At 42.7% G+C, this 20,644-nt stretch overlaps 1 protein-coding gene across 1 annotated transcript in view; it reads left to right on the forward strand.

The window, feature by feature from the left end:
• The first annotated feature begins 11,448 nt into the window (after positions 1 to 11,448).
• MCC (MCC regulator of WNT signaling pathway) overlaps positions 11,449 to 20,644 on the forward strand; it is a 378,683-nt gene continuing 369,487 nt past the window's right edge. The window contains exon 1 of the mRNA XM_079784445.1: positions 11,449 to 11,643. Within this exon, the coding sequence (XP_079640571.1) occupies positions 11,498 to 11,643 (146 nt within the window). The 5' untranslated portion in view covers positions 11,449 to 11,497. The remainder of the gene's footprint in view (positions 11,644 to 20,644) is intronic.

Here is a 20,644-nt window from a genome sequence, read left to right on the forward strand (position 1 = left end):
GTACATATCCAAAGGAAACAAAACCATTATCTTGAAGAAATATCTGTACTTCCATATTTATTGCAGCATTATTCAATGCCAAGGTTTGAAAACTACCTAAGTGTCTGATGACAAATAAATTAACAAAGAAAATGTGATATATATGCAATGGAATATTATTCAGCCTTACAAAAAGAAGGAAATCCTGTCATTTGCAACAACATAGATGAACCTAGAGAGCATTATACCGAATGAAATAAGCCAGACCAAGGAAACAAATACTGCATGGAATCAGTTATGTGTGAAATATATATATATTTTTAAATCAAACTTATTGAAGTAGAGAGTAGAAAAATGGTTGCCAGTGGCTGGGGAGCAGGAGAAATATGGAGACTTAGCGGAGGAAGAAGTCATGTACTAACACGAAGTGAGTCGCTAAAAAAGATCCTGAGCCCTGTGCTCCTAGAAGAGGACTAACAAATGGTTTGGGAGCTCCTAAAACAGCAGGACATGTGCTGCTTTCCCAGGTGGAGCACCAGAGGGCAGCACAGGGAAGAAGGGTACTGTGCTATGTCTAGGCAGGTAGCAGAGAATTCCTGGTGCCTAAGAAGGGTCTAGAAGTGGCAGAGATATACACCAGACCTGAAGGTGTTTTGCAGCTGGAAAAAAGCAATGAAGGACTCAAAAGTGACTGATGTTGGAAGCCCCTTCCCACACGGCCTGGAATTTAGAAACAAGCTAGGGATGGGCTAGGAGGCCCCTGAATGAGATTAAGTTAATTACAGAGAAATTGAGTCCTTCATCTCTGAATCTGTGAAATGAAATTTATCCCCCGCCCCCTACCTGAAGTGTAAGGCATTGTAAAATTTCTTCCCGCTCTACCATTTGTTACCTATATAATTATATATACATCAAAATGCATATTTTGCTAAAGCTCTGTATATGTCTCTACTTACCTATCTACGTAGTAATCAGCTTAAAATGTATATTAAGAGGTTAGCCACAAGGTGGTACTAAAAAGCTATCTTTTTTGCTTTAGGTCCTACATCATGAAGGTCATTGATTTTAACATACAGCTGTGAACATATAAATCATACTAATGGTTGAGACAGCAGCAACTGGGCTCATGTGAGGCAGCGCTTATACTTAAAAATTATAAAAATAGACTCTCTGGAGATGCTATGAACTAGTTCATATTCTTCCTCTTTTTCTTACCCACTATCATATCATCATGGCATATTCTAATCATTACCCAAAACATCAAACCCTAAATACATTCAGCACTTATAGAGAAAAATGTAAATAGACATGGTCTCTTAAGCCTTAGAATTTAAAATTTAAAGGAATATTTTTATAGAATGTGCCTCAAAACTACCTGGAACCCCTTAAACCAGTGGTCGGCAAACCGCGGCTCATGAGCCACATGTGGCTTTTTGGCCCCTTGAGTGTGGCTCTTCCACAAAATACCACGTGCAGGTGCGCACGTACAGTGCGATTGAAACTTCGTGGCCCATGCGCAGAAGTCGGTTTTCGGCCTGGGTGAGTCTATTTTGAAGAAGTGGCGTTAGAAGAAGTTTAAGTTTAAAAAATTTGGCTCTCAAAAGAAATTTCAATCGTTGTACTGTTGATATTTGGCTCTGTTGACTAATGAGTTTGCCGACCACTGCCTTAAACTATTTCCCAAACACTAAATCTCACCCCCGTAAATGTGAACACTATAGGTCAGCAAATGCATTGTGTATCTTATGGAGCACTTGTTCTCATGCTGAGGAGAAGAAAATAATCTCTTCCAGGCAGCCTTGCTGTGTGTGTGTGTGTGTGTGTGTGTGTGTGTGTGTGTGCGCGCGCGCGCGCTTTAAGTAGATGTAATTTTAAAGAGATACAATAAAAGGGGAAGAAGAAATTGGAAAAAGAACTTGCAGAGAACTTTCTAAGGAAAGAGGTCGTGTAGAAGAAAAAGTACCATGTCCAACCCTGAGGACCACTCACTGGGAACATGGAGAGGCAGGTTGAAGGACACAAGGAAAAAATCAGTGACCTGAGATGATCAAGGTGAGTCTCGTCTATGGTCTAGTAGCAGAGGAAATTTACTTTACTGAGACGTAGAACCACTACATAGTTTTAAAGATAGGAGTGATATAAATATGTCAGCTGGCATATGTCCTTGTAGAATTGAAAGGAAATGATGCTGTTAAAATGACAGTCAAGAGTAGGCTGTAAAAATCAAGTGTAGAAATGATGACACTTTAAGGATGTAACTGATTGTAAAAGGAATCAGATGAGAATCTCTGAGAAGATGCAGTAGGGTTGGGAGAATAAATATCCCTAGGCTTCTCCCTCAGGAGACAGTTACAAAGAAGTTGGATATGAAGAGGGAGAGTCTGTCTATTCATGGAGCCCTCTTCTGGGAACCCCCTCTTGGGCCACTCCGAAGAGAAGGAAACATCAAAAACCTACTGAAAGAAAAAAGGTTTACCACTGAATATTTCATGTTTTCATTTTATTAAAGAATCCAGTTTTTAAAGCTTAGGCCAAATTTACCCTTTACGTATAGCTGAAAAAGGACTAGGTACATTTTTCAATAGCTTGATAGTTTCTATACACCCCACAAAACAATGAGTTTATTTTCCCCATGGCATGCTAGTACTTTGTAAATATACTTTGTCTCTTGCTGAAATTTTCTTTAAAATCTTCACAAGCAAAATCCTGGAAATCACTGAATCTGGATGATGAATATATGAGTTTTCTTTGTACCATTCTCTTTACTTTGGAGCATGTTTGAAAAAGTTGACTGTTGTTGTTTTTTTAAATCATTAAAAGTCTTTTAGTTCTAACACATATCAAGTTAGCAAACCTACTGCACATGCGGGACAGGTTAAGAGAGAAGTGGTAGTGCTTTTTTCTTATTGTTGTTGTTGTTTTTTAGAAACTGCAATCACCTTTTTGGATCCATCATCCAAAAGTAGTCAAGTTCATCCAAAAGTAGTCAACCTGAGCAGTAGCACCAGAAGAAAGGCCAGCCTGGTGACCTCTGAGAATAATCCCTTGCCAGATGTTTTGGGGACATTTCTTTCATGTCCATTTTGACAAATTGTCCCTTGGCTAACACCAGGAGGATTTAAAAATATTGTATTAGTCAGCTCAAGCTGCCATGACCCAATACTACATACAGACCAGGTAGCTTAAACTGGAAATTTATCTTCTCACAGTGCTGGAGGTGGAAAAGCCCAAAATCAACATCCAGCAGGAACTGGTTCTGGTGAGAGCTCTCTTCCTGGTTTCAGATAGCCACTTTCTTGCTGTGTGCTCACATGCACCCCCCACCCCTCCACTTTTTTGTATGTGAGTACAGAAAGAGATGAGCAAGCTCTTTCATGTCTCTTCCATGTCTTCTCTTATGAGGGCACTAATCCCATCATGAGGGCCCCACCCCCATAGCCTCATCTAACCCTAATTACCTCCCATAGGTCCCACCTCCAAATACAACCACACTGGAGGCAAGGGCTTCAACATGTGAATTTGGGGCGGGGATACAAGCATTTAGTTCATAACAGAGATATAAGGGACTTCAGAGTTATGTGTTAAAACTCGTGTGATCCATCACTCAAGGCAGTTGAATCCAAGAAGTGCACTGGATTCACATAGGTGCCTTTGTATTCTTCTTCAGCCCTTTTCTCTCTGCCCACAAGCCCTGTCTAATGGACTATTTCCATAAAGTTTTAAATTAGTATTAAGTACTGAGTAGCCTTCCAGGGATATTTCCATTTTAATAAGGGAGTCTTAACCTCCAAAATGCAAAGACACAGATCTCTTCTAGTCTAATTTCAGGAAATGCTATAGCTAGTAAGAAGTTAGCAAACTTGAGATTCCATCTCATTATTCTCTAAGTCATCACATAGAAGTAGTTACTACTCTGCTTTTGAGACTGACTCTTGCGGAGGATTAGTTAATGCATGGGCAAAAAATTCTGCATTATTAATAATTAGCCAATGTAATGGGTGAGTGGAACTTAATGGCAAATAAATCATGAAATTTTAGAAATGAAAGGAATCTTTAGAATTCAACCAGATCATTTTACAGGTGAGGAAATGAAAGTATAGCTTGGCTGGGTGGATTGTCCAATACTGTATAGTTAAAGACTAAAGATTAGAATACCTTTCCACCATACTATTTTACATCAATGCTGCAGTTCTGCCTCATATCATTAGACATCAAGATCAGCCCCTGGCCACACCCTCACTCTGGACCTGTTAATGAGGAGATGGATGAGGGGAACCATTTCATCACCATCAAGCCTTTAAATTCTTAGCCCTGAGCAAGCAATTCTACAGGTTTCATGCTGTGTTGGGCCTCAGAGATTAGTTTGTGGCTTCCTGTTAAAGAAAACCACACATGTTGAAATGCCAGCTGTTGCTACCCCAACTTCTCTATTCATAATTCACATCAGGCAATTTCCAGGTGGGTACAGGTCTTATTGCCTCTTTAATTATCAATGCAAAACCGAACTGGCAAGCACAAGCCTTTTATTACCTTCACGGGCTCCAGGGACGTTCTGACAGGTTTCCTAGAGAAATCTGTTAAATCAATGGATAAATGCTGGATTTAATAAATGTTTTAGACACAAACCCACCACCTCTCTTAGATCCCTTCTGATTGTCTGTGTAACTATGGAAGACTGTCTCTCCTGGAAAGCTTCCTCTATCCCAACTTCAGGACCTGGTTGTTGGGAGCAGCCAAGAATGTGGGGACCATGTAGCCATTCATTGCTTCCATGTTGGTTTGAGGTTATGGAGAAAGAGATAATGTCAGCCCTTGGGTGGATTAATAACAAAGAAGATTGTTAAAGGCATTTTAAAATATTGTGGATATTTTCAAATACAACGTAAACAGAACAGCATAATGAATCCCCATGTACCCATCACCCAGCCTCAACCCTGCCATCCCTCATTCATCTGTACCTCCACACACTTCCCATTCTTACTTTAAATTATATATTAAAAACAACAACACAAAAACATGAATTTATTTCTCACACTTATGAAGACTGGAAGTCCAATAGCAAGGCACCGGCACGGTCTCTCTGGTGAGAGGCTCTTCCTGGTTCATAGCATGTGCCTTCTCCCTGCATTCTCACATGGTCGAAGAGGCCTGTCATTTTTTAAGTAAAATACATACCTACTGAAATGCATATATATATAATTTGAAAATGGATACACCTGTGTAACCCACACCCCTATCATCTCTTTTTGAGCACACTTAAAATAGGTAAATTGGTAGATAAGGAAATAGCTTATACGTTTTCAATTCATGAAGCATTGCTGTGAATATTCCTCATTTTGAGATTTCTTCCCTTTAGCCTTTCCTCCTCCCATTTCTGCCCTGCAAAATCAACCTTTCCTCCCACCTAGTTTCTGATACTGTTTGCCTCTGCACATTGGCTCCACATTTCTGTCTAGCGATTTAGAAATCGCTAGAAATACCATTTGAGGATCCAAATGGTATTTCCAGTAATTTATTTATTGGGTCCATTCATCTAAGATCAGAAGCCTGCTCCAACCCCTTCCCAGAACCCAGCAGCCTAGCTCACTCTTGACTGCTTTGCCTGATAAGAGAAAGAAATGGAGCAGACAAGTTTTCTTGGCCCAACCCAGGCACCATTGAGAACTGAGAAGGGTCATGGGAGAAGGAGAAATAAAATATAGTCTACCCTGATCACCCAAAATGAAGTGGAGAGAATTAAGAGAAATGCCTCAAGTCACTTCTCATTAAAAAAAAAAAAAAAAAAAGTAGGGCATGTGGGCTGAGTGTCATGATAATTGTTCTTGCTGTAAGTATCTTCCCCCTAAGGCAGTGTATTTCAGGCACATACATACTTTAAAAAAAACAACAACACATTGTATTCCAGAACAAAAACATACATGCACAAATGGAAAAGTTTTCTGAAACAATGTGTAAGACTACTAGGTTAAATACATCCCCATATTTTTATTTTATATTTCTCTAGCTCATAAAAAAAAAAAGCTAGTCACCATCCATTAAAATGATTTTGCAACCCACTGATGGATTGCAACCTGCAATCTGAAAACCACTGCCCTAAGGGCATTGCCTAAAATGTTGGGTTGGAGCGCTTTTCTCAGGGGCTCTTGGCCTCCTCATTTTCTTCACTGGAAGCCAGTTTTATTCTTCACAGAATATGGTTGTTCAGCTTAAACCCAGGATACCCAGGCTCCTTACAAAAGCTGGTATTTAGCTAGAAATTATTTAAAGCCAACCAACACTGATCACCTGCCAGGTGGAAGGCTTCTCATCACAGCCCGCCAAACGCACCATAGCTAAAGTGGAGGTAACTGGAGAGCCAGTCATCATCTGAGGTAATGAGAGAGTGATGATGATGCATAAGCATGTACACACTCAGCCATGCACACAATCATGTCCCAAGGTTTCCATACCCATCAGGTGCAAGAAGAAATGCAAGCCTTGTGTATAAGAGGTGCTGGGTATATAAAGAAAATGCAGATCCTTTCACTAGAGATTTTAATCTAACAACTGTATAGTCAACTTCCTATATCTGAACCCAGAAAGAAAAATATAAAACATTTCAAAAGAAGAGGTCTGATGATATCAGATATCCAACAATAAAGGGCGGGAACATATCATGATGTATATGCTGATCCGGTTTTATAATAAAAAATCATAATAGCAAAGTTTCATGGGGCTCTTCCTAGTGATCCAAATAATGTCCTTTAAATGAATTATGTCCGGGAATTTCACAAATTCCTATGAAATAACTAATATTTTAACTCCCATTTTATAGATGAGGAAACCAAAACTCAGAGAGGTTAAGTAATTTATCCAAGATTACCCAGAAAGTAATCAACATAGACAAGACTTGAACTCAGGCTATCTAATTGTGTGTGGACACAAACATGTACCACCCAATCGCCCTTCAAAAAGGACTTGTTGCTCCAGCTGCTTAGAATGTCCTCAGCATCAGCCTTCAGCTGTCAAAATGTTCAGGGATTGACTCAGCCTCAAAGATCAGAGTCACAACCTTCTCAAAGTAGCCTATACCCAGTGACTGACTGAAGTGGAGCTATAAGGCCCAGCCATGGCAGGACAACTCTGAAAGATCATTTTAGTTCCAGAGCGTCCTATCAGGCCGACTAAGGTTCCCAGCAGGTCTATATCAAGCTATACTTCCTCTCTGCCCAATCTTGCTTTCTTTTTCTTTTTTCCGTAGTCTTTTCCAGCACACTCCTTGATAGTTATCCGACACACCAAATTGTGCCTCTGTGTATTCTTCCCTGAGAACCAAAACTATAGCAAGGGAAAATCTCCCAATGGGCAGAGCTTCAAGTGATCATGCACTTTGTACAGAGAAAAATGGCCTTAAGTTAGAATATATATAGACTCATAGGTAGTAACAAATGGCCTAGCCAGCTGAAGGGGGAAGATTGGAAGAACAGGAGGACAAGAAAGACTGGGTAGACACGTGGACAGACATAGAGAGGTGGATGAAAGCTGGGAAGACCTTTCTATCACATATTAAATTACACCAAAGAGCATCCACCAATGAAGAAACATTAAGCAACCAAGTAGACAAAATGACTTGACCAGATGATGCCAGCCAGCCCCTGTTATTAGTCACCCCAGAAATGGGAGCTATGCATGGGCCCAACATCATGGGCACCAACTTAACAATTAGCTGTTACTGCTATGAAATGTCCAACCTGCTATTAACAGAGACTAATGCTGGGCACCCAATATGGCATCATTCTTTGAGGAACCCTACTGACCACCTGATGGCAAGTTGACTACATTGGGCCACTTCTATTTTGAAAGGGCCAGTGATTCATGCTCACACTAGACATTTATTGCTAGTATGGGTTTGTCTTTCTTACTTGCAGGGCATCAGCCAGTATTCCTTGCAGTGTATTTCCTCTGTTGACGTGGGATCCCACATAAGATTATGTCAAATCAGGTAACCCACATCACTTGAAATTTAGGAATGGGCTCATGAACATCAGCTCTTCCACTAGATAGTATTAAGTAAGGTAAAATATTTAAACATGTAAATCGTAATTCATTGTCTTGCAATAATGGCTTAATAGAAGTTAGTCCAGTTACTCAACTCTTCCTCACTGCTTTCTTTCAGTAATAGGAATAATCTCACTTAATAATAAATAATGAATATGGTTGGGAGGGGGTGGAAAATCACATTATGTGATTCTGCTCTCAAAATGTGTGCTTCAAGCTGAGAGCTCTGGGAGATCAGTGTGACCTGGGAAGGTGAAGAAGGACTCCTTGAGGGATATGGGAACTTAGCTGAGCTCATAAAAACACCAAGAGAGAGAAAAGTGGACAGAGGGCACCAGAAATGTCCTCGCTCCAAGTCTAGCATGTAGTCCTAGTTCAGGTAAACAAAATTTGGAGGGGCAAGCACCAAAAAATCAAGTTTGCACAACCCTGCGATTGTTTTGTTTTAACTGGTAACTTTAGACCAGTATATAGGACAGTATGTCTTGTAATGTATACAGTGGATTTTGAAATATGAAGTGTTATTATAACCAAGAGGAATCTGAGAAAAAGGAAAAAAGGAGGATAAGGACAACAATGTTTAGCTATGTGCTAATCTCAGATCAATATATAAAACCTTTGAAATTATGATATAACCAGTACTGTTAGATTTATGGCCATGGGTATAGTTCTCATTTCAAGCTCGTGCTTTCTATTTATCATCTTTATATTCATATGGCACCTCTATTTTCAATGTCTTACCAATTTCTCCCTCTCCTAGTAACCTTTTCTGGTGAAATTTCATATGCTTCATATCAGATCAGAAGCAAATTCTTTTCTGGAAGGTTGAACCTATCTGTTCAAGTCATTTCTGAGTTACCCAAGCATTAGCTAGTGTTATTTAGGAAATTTGTCAACATCCACTTTTTGTGTGTTCAGATTTAATTCAAGATGGTTTCAATTTAAATCTCTGGAGCGATCATGCACATATTCTCTCAGGAGAAAAGCATTCTTTGCTTTGAGATATAACCGGTTGAGGTTTATACTCCACTTTCTGTATATACGGAGGGTGGTTATGAAGAGATCTACTCAAATCCTGGACAGTCCTTTGGGTTTCCAGACCCTCCATTCATGTTGCATTTAGAAAAAATGCTTCTTTTCTTTCTCCCCCCCCCCCCCCCCACCATTGATGCTCTAGGAGGATTTGAGGAATGACAACACCTGTCTGGCTGTATTCTAGGACAATAAGTTTTATTCTATGCAAAATAAGGGTTTAAAATATTTATTTATTTTTAGGAACTTGGTCACTGGTCCTTCCATTATAGACAAGAATATTTGTGTTGCTAGTAGCATCTATTAAGCAAATATAGGCTAGAGCAACAGAGTTTTTCTAAGATGACATCCTATATGTGTCCTGAAATACTGAGAACTTACAGAATGAAAAAAAAAAAAAACTAAAGTAGGAATGGGTGGATGGGATGGAGAGAGACAATAGGGCAGAGAAACTTTCTTTATGACTGGGCAGAGGGCCCCAAGACATATGGGCATATTCCAGTTATCTATTGTTGCATGTCAAAACACCGCAAAACTTAGTGACTTAAAACAGCAATAATCCTTTCATTATTATCATACTAGAGGCCTGGTACACAAAATTCATGCCCTCGGGGTGGGGAGGAAGTCCCTCAGCCCGGCCTGCGCCCTCTCGCAGTCCGGGAGCCCTCAGGGGATGTCCGACTGATGGCTTAGACCCGGACATCTAGCAGTGGGACATCCTTAGCACTGCCATGGAGGCAGGTGAGGCTTCTACCACTGCCACTGCGCTTGCCAGCTGTGAGCCAGGCTTCTGGCTGAGCGGCACTCCCCTTTGTGTGAGGGCACTGACCACCAGTGGGAAGCTCCTGCATTGAGCGTCTGCCTGCTGGTGGTCAATGCACATCATAGTGACTGGTTGTTCTGCAGTTTGGTCGATTTGCATATTAGCCTTTTATTATATAGCATCTTTGTGGGTTGGCTGGGCTCAGCTGGACAATTTTCGCTCAGGGCCTTTCAGGCAGTTGCAGCATCCAGGGCTACCAGCCTCTCAAGACTCACTCACTCATCTAGCTCTTGGGGTGGGAAGGCTCAGACAGCTGAGGCTCCTTGGGCATCTCTGTCTGTCTTTACGCCTGGTCTCTCCAGCATGGCAGCATCAGGGTGGGTGAACTTCTTTCAAGGCGGTTCTGGACTTCAGAGGCCTGTGTCCCTCGTGAAAAGCCAGGTGGAATCTGCACTGTGTTTTCTAACCTGGCCTCACAAGTCAACACAGTCACAAAGGCCCACTCAGTTTTCAGGGGAGGCGACAGGCCCCACCTCTTGATGAGAGGCGCACCAAAGAATCTGCAGATGTGTTTTCAAACCAACACGGGATTCCACAGACCTCTGGCAGAAAGTCTGGGACAGGATAATGAGTCATTCTCAAACCCACAAATTGGTTCACTGCGGGTTCCTCTCTGCAGAGGTGGAAGGGTACGGTCTAAAAACGGTCTACCTGGGCTGGCCTCTGTCTCGACACTTCCAGAGTCTGGGGCCAGAAGCAAATCTCCGTGCCTCTGTTTTCTTATCTATAAATTGGGATAATGAGAGTTAACATTTATTGAGCATTTAGTAGGTGCCAGGTATTGTCCCAAGTGCATTATACACTATCTTATTTTATAACCAAGGCAACTCTACTTCCTAAGACATAAAGTTGATAATAACAGAGCTGTCTCTCAGGTCTATTGTGTGGATCAAATATGTTCGCTAAAGCTGTTGGGGCAAATTCTGCGGATGCCAGGTCAGGAGAGCGAGCCGATTCTAGAAATCGGCCAACCGTGTGCACAATGCCACACAGGAGCGCAGATTTTCCCCACTAGAGATGGAAGACCAGTCTGGGTTAAGAGGGGCCAGATTTTTTTTTTTTTTGGACAGGTGTTAAAAACGCATAAAAAGACCCACCAGTCCAAGTCTCATTTGAGACTATGGGTGCAGAACCCCGCGCAGTTTGCAGAGTGGGACCAGGAGCACCGCTTTGAGTTTGCAAAAGAGGTAGCGTTTATTTTGTTCCCGAAAAGGGAATTCGTGACTACAGGCTGTCGGAAGCGTTCTGCGGGGAGAACACCCGCCTTCTGCCCTAATCGCCCCCAAGTGTCCGGGGCCCGCTTCGCGGCCGGATGCACGGAGCTGACACCTTTCCAGGGCGCCTCCGGTGTACCCTCTCCCCTCGCGTCCCCGTCGCCACCCTGGGCTCCCAGACTCGGGAGCACCTTCCTCTCCTCCCTCTCCCCTAAGGTGCCTGCTCCCACGATCGCAGAACGCCCATCTTCCCAGCCCCGGCAAAACCCGGAGAGGTGGACTCCCGCGCCCGGAGCGCCCGGCGGCCACTGGGCATGCTCCGTCGCCAGGCAGGTTCCCGGCGGCGACCCGCTTCGGAGCCTCGCGGATCCTCCAGCGGCAGCGCGTCCTCCCCGCGAGCAGGAGCGGGCGCATGATGGCGGCGGCAGGGAGCGCCAGCGGCGGCAGCAGCGGCGGCGCCGGCAGCAGCAGCAGCGACACGTCCAGCACCGGCGAGGAGGAGCGGATGCGGCGCCTCTTCCAGACGTGCGACGGCGACGGGGACGGATACATTAGCAGGTACTCGGGGAGGTCCGCGCCAGCCGCGGGGCGAGACCAGCCTCTGGCGCTGCCCTTGACCCCGCCGCTGCCCTCTCGCCCCAACTTCCAGCAAGTTGCACCGAAGCTCCCGGGAAAAGTTGGCTGCGACCTTGCGAGCGCGTCGCCGGCCCGGGCACTGAGGCCGAGGGGCCGTGTGATTCGCCTTCTGGAGGAGCCAGTTGGTCCAACTTTTCCCAGCCCCGTCTTTGTCTGGGCACGGGGGAGACACCTCCGTAGGATGCGAGTTTTCCCCTGAGTCTCGGAGGGCCCCTGCCTGGAGGGTGGGGTGGGGGGTGGGGGGGGTGAGGGGTTGGGGCGGGGGACGGGTTCTGGCCGCCTGTCCCGGGTAAGAGGGGCGGATCTGCAGCCTCGGGCAGGATCCTGGGTGTCACGATGCTGTGGCACCAGCAGCGACCTGTCCGGCTGCTCGGTGGACAGCCCCCGGGGCGGACCAGGATGGGGATGCGCTCTCGGGGACAGAGTTGCACAGGACAGCAAGCTGTGGAGAACTTCCATGTGCCACAGGGTCTCTACATTCCAAACTTCGGAACCCAGAGTTTGCCACCTGTACTGATTAAGCCTATTAGCGAGAGGGGGAACGAAGCGCTCAGGCGCAAACTGGAGAATTAAGAGGCGAGTCTGGAATCTAGACCCTACTCCCTACGCGCCTCCGCGCGCTAGCCAGGTGAGCGCCCAGAGGGCTCTCGGGCTCACCTCACCACCACTCATAACCCGGCCCTGTTTGCTTCCACATCCCCTACAGGGGCGGTGTTGCCGCTTCAAGCCGCAGGGCTTGGCAAATAATTACTTCTGTTCAGATTTACATCACTTGTCAGACACTGATGGTAAAGGAGGCAATGGTAATGTTTCACCGTATGCTTCTATGAAAGGTTGGAACAGGGTGCTGAAGACCTTACTAGCCGAAATTTGAATTGCCTTCCAGGAAGTAGGCAGCCTAAGTTGTGTATTACACCTGTGTATTACATTTTTGTGTATTACACCCGCGTCTTGGTGATGCTCAAGAGCTCTGAAAATTCCAGGCTGCCTCCTGCTGATTGTCCTTGCCTACATAAAGAAAAAGAATGGGGAATTAAATTTTTTAAAAAAAAATTGTAAAAGATCTCTGAAACAGGTAATTTGACATGTAAGAATTTAACACTTAAAAAAACAATCATTTACTTTGAACTTTTGACTGGATTATGATCATTTTAGCTGGATTTTATTATTTTCCTAAAGCTTCATTGGGAAACATTAAAAAGATATCAGAAAACTTTATGGAGTAATTCTGTTTTGAAATGAAAAAATATATGTAACTCTAGTTGACCCCACATAGATTTTTATCTGGAAGTCTGTTCCTGTTTTGGTTCTGGGATAATAGTAATAATAAAGGTCATATAACTTAGATTTGTCACGGTGGTGTTCCTACTTGAAAGATCATTATTATCTCACTTTCAATTATAAAAACAATCTACATTCTTCATGTTAGGAAGCAAAAAGAATGTAATTCACATAAGCAAGAGTGCATATAGAAAACTAGTAGAATTTTCTCCTCCCCTTCTTCTAATCTAGCATGTTAATATGTTGCTTTATCTAATCCAGACTTTCTATACAAATGCTTATGTTATTTTGAATGGTAGCTGCATCTACCCTGAAGGATAATTAATTCTGTGAGCATAATTTGAGGACTTTGTGTTGGAGGATAAGGCATTGTGTGTAAGGTGCTGGTGGGAAAGGGGATTTAGAGTAGAAACCTGCTGGAGCAAAAGTGGGGGGGGGGGGGGAAAACACTGTGTCATTCCTTGAAACACATAACTTTAATATATCTACTTCAAAGTTGAAAGGTTTACTAGTACGCCCTGAACTTTAGGTAATGAACCCTAAATTTTAACTGTGGGCAGAGTTGCCCTGGAAGTTGTGTGCTGTGACAGGACTCCCATATAGGAGGATTTCAAGGATGTAATTTCATAGAAAGGGAGCCCCAAGGAACTTCTCTAGAAGTATGTTTACACAGCAAGTACAGTTTTTCCTGGGATATATGTTTATTTGGTACTAGAGGCCCAGTGTATGACATTTGTGCACTGGGGGGTGGGTCCCTCAGCCCAGCCTGTGCCCTCTCGCAGTCCGGGACCCCTTGGGGGATGTACGACTGCCGGCATAGGCCCACTCCCTGGCAGTTGGACATCCCCAAGGGGTCCTTAGCTCTGCTGTGGAGGCCGCTGCACTCACCAGCCGTGAGCCTGACTTTTGGCTGATCAGTGCTCCCCCTGTGGGAGCTCACTGACCACCAGGGGGCAGCTCCTGTATTGAGCGTCTGCCCCCTGGTGGTCAGTGCGTGTCATAGCAACCGGTTGTTCTGCTGTTCGGTTGATTTGCATATTAGCCTTTTATTATATAGGATGGCTTGGGGAATGGGGTAAATGAAGATAAAGTGGCATTAAATGACTCCCTCTGCAAAGCTGCATCTTTGTGCTAACCCTGTTTAATGACCTTTACTGATCACTTTAGAGTAGGTGTAAAGGTGTGGAATGCTATGAATATTCTCTTTTATTAAATGAGAGTTGCACTTTCTACATTAAAACCTTAAAACCCTCAGGTTCCTCAAAAGATGTCAATCTTTACACTCATGGTATACAGCTGTATTGATTAGGTTTTTAGTTGGTTATATATAATAGAAGCCTAAGCAAAGTAAAAAAAAAAAAGAGGGGACTTTCTCATCTAGAAATCTGGAGGAGATCCATCCAGGCTGGGACAGTTGTTTCCCTATGGTGTCAATGCCCAGCTTCTGTCTATTTTAATGCATCGCCAATCTTCACAGAAAGCATTCATCCTCATGGTTATCTCATAGTCTTCAAATGATTGCTCTATTTCCACTCTCATCTTCAAATTCTAGGGAGGAAGGTATAAAAGGAAGCTGAAATGAGAGTTGCCTATATCATTAAAACAGAGCTTTCCCAAGTCCCTTAATTGACATCTTATTGGTCAAACAACATTACCTTACCATGCCTTCTTCCAATAGAGTTCAAGGAAGCATGTAATTCAGTTGGTCACGTTGCCTCCTAAACAAAATCAGAGTTCTGTTACTAAGAGCAGGGAATGATATTGGGTAAGCAAGCATCAACCAAAACATATACTGTAATCAATAACCCACATTCAACTGTGTTGACTCTGGTTCTTTGCCTAGTCCTCATTCTTAAGCAGGAGTGGGCTAGAGATCTTATGTTTGGAGAAAGGATAAGTGAAAGATAGACTGAGTCCCGGAGGGAAAATGTCAACAGAGTACCATCTCAGGAAGAGGCAAGTCAAAGGTAGGGATTTGAATCATCATTATTCTCTTGGCCCAACCTTCCCCATCAGACTGACAAAAAAGGCATCTGCTGACTGGATATTCCGGGAATAGCTGCTTCTGCCAAGGAACTCCCAGCCTGCCAGAGGGACCTGGAATCATCCTCCTGGATATTTAACGTGGAGCAGACACCTGCAGCCTGAGCAGGGCAGGAGCTGGTTGTGCAGTGGGACCGCAGCAGGCTCTTCTGTGCATTCCATTAGCTGTACAGGGATGTAACTTCACATTTTATGGTATTGAATTTTTGGACCCTAATTATTTATTTATTTTTTAAAAATATTTTTATTGATTTCAGAGAGGAAGGGAGCGGGATAGGGAGATAGAAACATCAATGATGAGAGAGAATCATCGATCAGCTGCCTCCTGCACGCCCACCACTGGGGATTGAGCCCACAACCCAGGCATGTGCCCTTGGCCTGCACCGAACCTGGGACCCTTCAGTCCGCAGGCCGACGCTCTATCCACTGAGCCAAACCGGCTAGGGCTGGACCATATTTATGATGGCTCCTTAGCTCTGCTGTGGAGGCCGCTGCGAGAGGAGATGGTGGGGTTACTCTATTTGCTAAAATTAACTTCCCTTTGGTATTTTAAAGCTCTGGTTCTTTACCCTTCAGTTTAAGAAACGATCTTGAACATCTTGACAAATATCTAAAACCAACACTTATATTTATATCTAGCTCCCAAGCCTCAGCTCAATGTTAGAGTTTCCCTAACCACTGTGTCAAAGTGGGTTTGCTCTACCCCACCATTATTCTCCATTATACTGCCAGTGGCTTTCTTCCCAGGCACTCTTTACAACTTGTAATTGCATTTCTATTTACTACTTTATTTACCTGTTTATTGTCATTCTCCCACTAGATGTAGCCTTCATGAGGGCAGGAATCATGTCTGTTTTATTAAGACAGTACATTCAGTATCTAGCACAGTATTTGCCATCTAGCAATAAATTAGTAAATTCTAATGAATAAATTACCAAAATAAAGAGTAGTATATTCATGGATATGGAAAAATCTTTTAAACATCATTTAAGAATATGTTAAAAATTTGGAAAATATAGAAATGTACAAAAATAAAATAAAAAATATCCATTATCCCATAATCAAGAAATGTCATTTGTTTTTCTGGTGATCTATCTGCACAATATCATTCCTCTAGTACATTAGAAATGATTGGACAAAAAGAAAGCCATCTCGTGCTTATGTAGAGGAAGACTTAATATTGTTTTGATGGCAATACTCTCAAAAATTGTTCTACAGATTCAACACAGCTTTTCTCAAAATCCCAGCTGCCATTTTTTTGTAAAAATTAACTATCTGATCCTAAAATTCATATGGAAATCGAAGGGACCCAAAATAGTCAAACAATCTTGAAAATATTTGAAGAACGAAGTTGGAGGATTCACACTTCCCAATTTCAAAACAGTAATTAAGACAGTGTAGCACTGGCAAAGATAGGTATATAGATCCATGAAATAGAACTGAGAGTCCCGAAACAAACCCATGTGTCTATGGTGAATCAGTTTTCAACAGAGTGCCAAGACAAGAGTGTCAGAATCAAGGGTGAAATGAGGAAAGAATAGACAATTTGACAAATGGTACTGGGACAACTGGATAGACACATATAAAAGAATGAAGTTGAACACGTTCCTCACATACAAAAATGTATATTCCTCACATTCTTCCTATATAAAAACTAGAAGCCCGGTGCATGAAATTCATGCACGGCGGGGGGTTGTCCCTCAGCCCAGCCTGTACCCTCTCCAATCTGGGACTCCTGGAGGGCAGTCGGACATCCCTCCTGGATCGGGCCTAAACGGGCAGTCGGACATCCCTCTCACAATCCAGGACTGCTGGCTCCCAACTGCTTGCCTGCCTGCCTTCCTGATTGCCCCTAACTGCTTCTGCCTGCCAGCCTGATCACCCCCTAACCACTCCCCTGCCAGCCTGGTTGATGCTTAACTGCTCCCCTGCCAGCCTGTTTGCCCCCAACTTCCCTCCTCTGCCAGCCTGGTCACCCCTAACTGCCCTCTCCTGCAGGGTTGATTACCTCCAACTGCCCTCCCTTGCAGGCCTGGTCCCTCTCAACTGCCCTCCCTTGCAGGCCGGGTGCCTCCCAACTGCCCTCTCCTGCTGGCCATCTTGTGGTGGCCATCTTGTGTCCATATGGGGGCAGGATCTTTGACCACATGGGGGCAGCTATATTGTGTGTTGCAGTGATGATCAATTTGTATATTATTCTTTTATTAGATAGGATAGAGGCCTGGTGCACGGTTGGGGGCCAGCTGGTTTGCCCTGAAGGGTGTCACAGATAAGGGTGGGGGTTCCCTTGGGGTGTGGGGCGGCCTGAGCGAGGGGCCTGTGGTGGTTTGCAGGCCGGCCACGCCCCCTGGCAACCCAAGGGGAGGCCCTGGTATCTGGAATTTATTTTCCTTCTACAATTGAAACTTTGTAGCCTGGAGCGGAGCCAAGCCTGGGGCTCCGGCAGCCATTTCTGTGGCAGTTAATTCACCTTCTACAATTGAAACTTTGTAGCCTTAAGCGGGTGAGCCCGGCCAGGGTGTGCGGAAAGCTTTGCTTCCCCTGTTGCCACCGGCAACCCTGGCCTGCTCTCTCAAGCTCCATTCTGCCGCCATTTGTTTGAATTTGTTTACCTTCTATAATTGAAACTTTGTAGCTTGAGTGGAGGCTTAGGCCTGCAATGGCTATGGAAAGCTTGGCTTACTCTGTTACCTGGAAAACCTTGCTCTCTGTGGCTGTAGCCATCTTGGATGGGGGTTAATTTGCATACTCGCCCTGATTGGCTGTGGGTGTGGCTTGGCTGGTGGGCATGGCTTATGTAGCGGAGTGATTGTTAATTTGCATGTTTTACCATTTTATTAGAGAGGATTAACTCAAAATGGATCAAAAATGTAATGGAAGAGCTAAAATCTTTGTCACTTTAGATTTGGCAGTGGATTCTTATATATGACATCAAAACAGAGGCTATAAAAGAAAAAAACAGGTAAACTGGGTCTCATCAAAAAATTTTTAAACTTGTACTTTAAAAGAAATTATCTAAATAGTAAAAGAATGGGAGAAAATATTTGCAAATCATATATTTGATAAGAGACCTGTATATAGATTGTATAAGTCAATAGAAAGATAAGTAACCCAATTAATTTTTTTATATAACTCAAGTGCAACTTTATTTTACTTTTCTGTTGCCTCTTTAAAAATGTGCTCGGCAGGCGATTTACTCATGTAGGCCCGAAACTTGCCCAATTGGAAAAAAACAAACACCTTTTTTTTAAAAATTTCTTTATTGATTAAGGTATCACATATTTGTCCTCATCCCCCCATTCCCATCCCAAACCCCTCCCCACTCATGCCCCCACCCCCCTGTTGTCCGTGACCACTGGTTAGGCTTATGTGCATGCATACAAGTCCTTTGGTTGATCTCTCCCCCTTACCCCCACCCTCCCCTACCTTCCCTCTGAGGTTTGACAGTCTGATCGATGCTTCCCTGTCTCCGGGTCTGTTTTTGTTCATCAGTTTATGTTGTTCATTATTTCCCCTAGATTAGTGAGGTCATGTGATACTAGAATACCTTTTGTCATTCTCAGTTGGTAGCTCCATGGTCTTTGGAGCTGGGCTGCAGGGAAAACCCACCTACCCTCCTCTGACTAGTTGTTGTTTTCTAGTTTCTGGGCTCAGTAGCAAAAAAGAAATGAATATACAGAGTCCTCACCTGATAGAAACTGTTGCAGAATGCTTTGCCCTTTCTGGGACCAGAGGCTGACAAATGCCAGCTCTTCTCCTGTAAGCATTGTCACAGTGGTTAAGCCTTCCCCACCCCCCACCCCCCCCCAAAAAAAAGGTTTCTTCTGCTGCAACTGGATAAGTAACCCAATTTAAAAAGGACAAAGGATCTGAAAAGAGTTTAACATACTGGGTATTAGGGAAATACAAATCAAAACTATAATGAGACAGCACTTTACACCCAGTAAGATAGCTATAATAAAAAGTTAGGTAATAACAAGTGTTGACAAGGATGTGGAGAAATCAGAACCCTCTTATATTCCTAGTAGAAATGTGAAATGGTGCAGCCACTTTAGAAAATTACCTAGCAGTTTCTCATCAACTTAAACATAGAATTACCATTATGACCCAGCAATTCTACTCCTAGGTATATATGCGAAAGAACTGAAACATATGTCCTCACACAGACTTGTACGTGAATGTTCATAGCAGCATTATTCAAAATAGTCAAAAGGTGTAAACAACCCAAATGTCTATCAACTGATGAATGAATAAACAGGATGTTTTTATTGATTTCAGAGAGGAAAGGAGAGGGATAGAGAGATAGAAACATCAGTGATGAGAGAGAATCATTAAGGATTGTCACAGTGTTTAAGCCTTCCATATATCTAATATTCCATATATCTACATAATGGAATATTAAGCAGTCATAAAAATGAATGAAGTACTGAAGCCACATGGATGAACTTTGAAAGCATTATGCTAAGTGAAAATAGCCAATAACAAAGTAGCACATATTATATGATTTCATTTATATGAAATGTCTAGAATATATAAATTATGGAGATAATAAAAGTAGATTAGTGGTTACTTAGGACTGGAGGTAATGAGGTGAGGGGGTGGGGTATGAAGGATGGTAGTTAAAGGATAGGGGATTTATTTTTGAGATGAGGACAATCTTTCAAAATTCATTGTAGTGATAGTTGCACAACTCTATGAATATACTAAAAACCATTGGATTGTACACCTTACATGGCTGAATTTTATGGCATATGGGTTATAACTCAATAAAGCTGTCACACACACACAGAAAAAGATTGGAAGATGTGATTTGTAATTATAATATTCCATTATTTATTTATTTAAATATTCTTCTATTATTGGACATTTAGGTTGTTTCCAATAATGTGCTTTTGGAATTGCATTAAGTCTAAGATTTCATAGATTGTGTTTTGGTAGCATATCCAAGAAGACTTTGCCTAACCCAAGGTCACAAAGATTTACTCTTCTAAGAGTTTTATAGTTTTTGTTCTTACATTTAGGTCTATGACCCATTTTGAGTTAAATTTTTGTGTATGGTGTAAAGAAGGGGTCCAAGTTTACTCTTTCGCATGCAGATATTCAGTTGTCCCAGCAACATTGTTGAAAAGACTATTATTTTTCCATTTTCTTGACACTCTTGTCAAAAATCAATTGACCATAAATATGAGAGTTTATTTCTGGACTTTCAATTATTTTCCATTGATATATATGCCAATTCTTATACCAGTACCACACTGTCTTGATTATTATTGCCTTGTTGGAATTTTTGAAATCAGGAAATGTGAATCTTCTGATTTTGTTCTTTTTTTCAAGATTGTTTGGCTATTCTTAGACCCTTGAGTTCCCATACAACTTCTAAGATAAGCTTGTCAATTTTTTCAAAACAGGCAAATGAGATTTTGGATAGAGATTGTATTGAATCTATAGAGCAGTTTGTTCACATGTATTTTTAGTGGTTGTATTTTTCAGGGTATTCTTGTTTCTCCCCCAGCCCATATCTTTATTTTACAATCTTTTTACTTTGAATCAGCAGATTAGTGGATGTCCAAAGTTATAATGGCATATGTTTATAGAAGCT

Source organism: Cnephaeus nilssonii (assembly GCF_951640355.1).
Source record: "Cnephaeus nilssonii genome assembly, chromosome: 2".
NCBI classification, from domain to species: Eukaryota; Metazoa; Chordata; class Mammalia; order Chiroptera; family Vespertilionidae; genus Cnephaeus; species Cnephaeus nilssonii.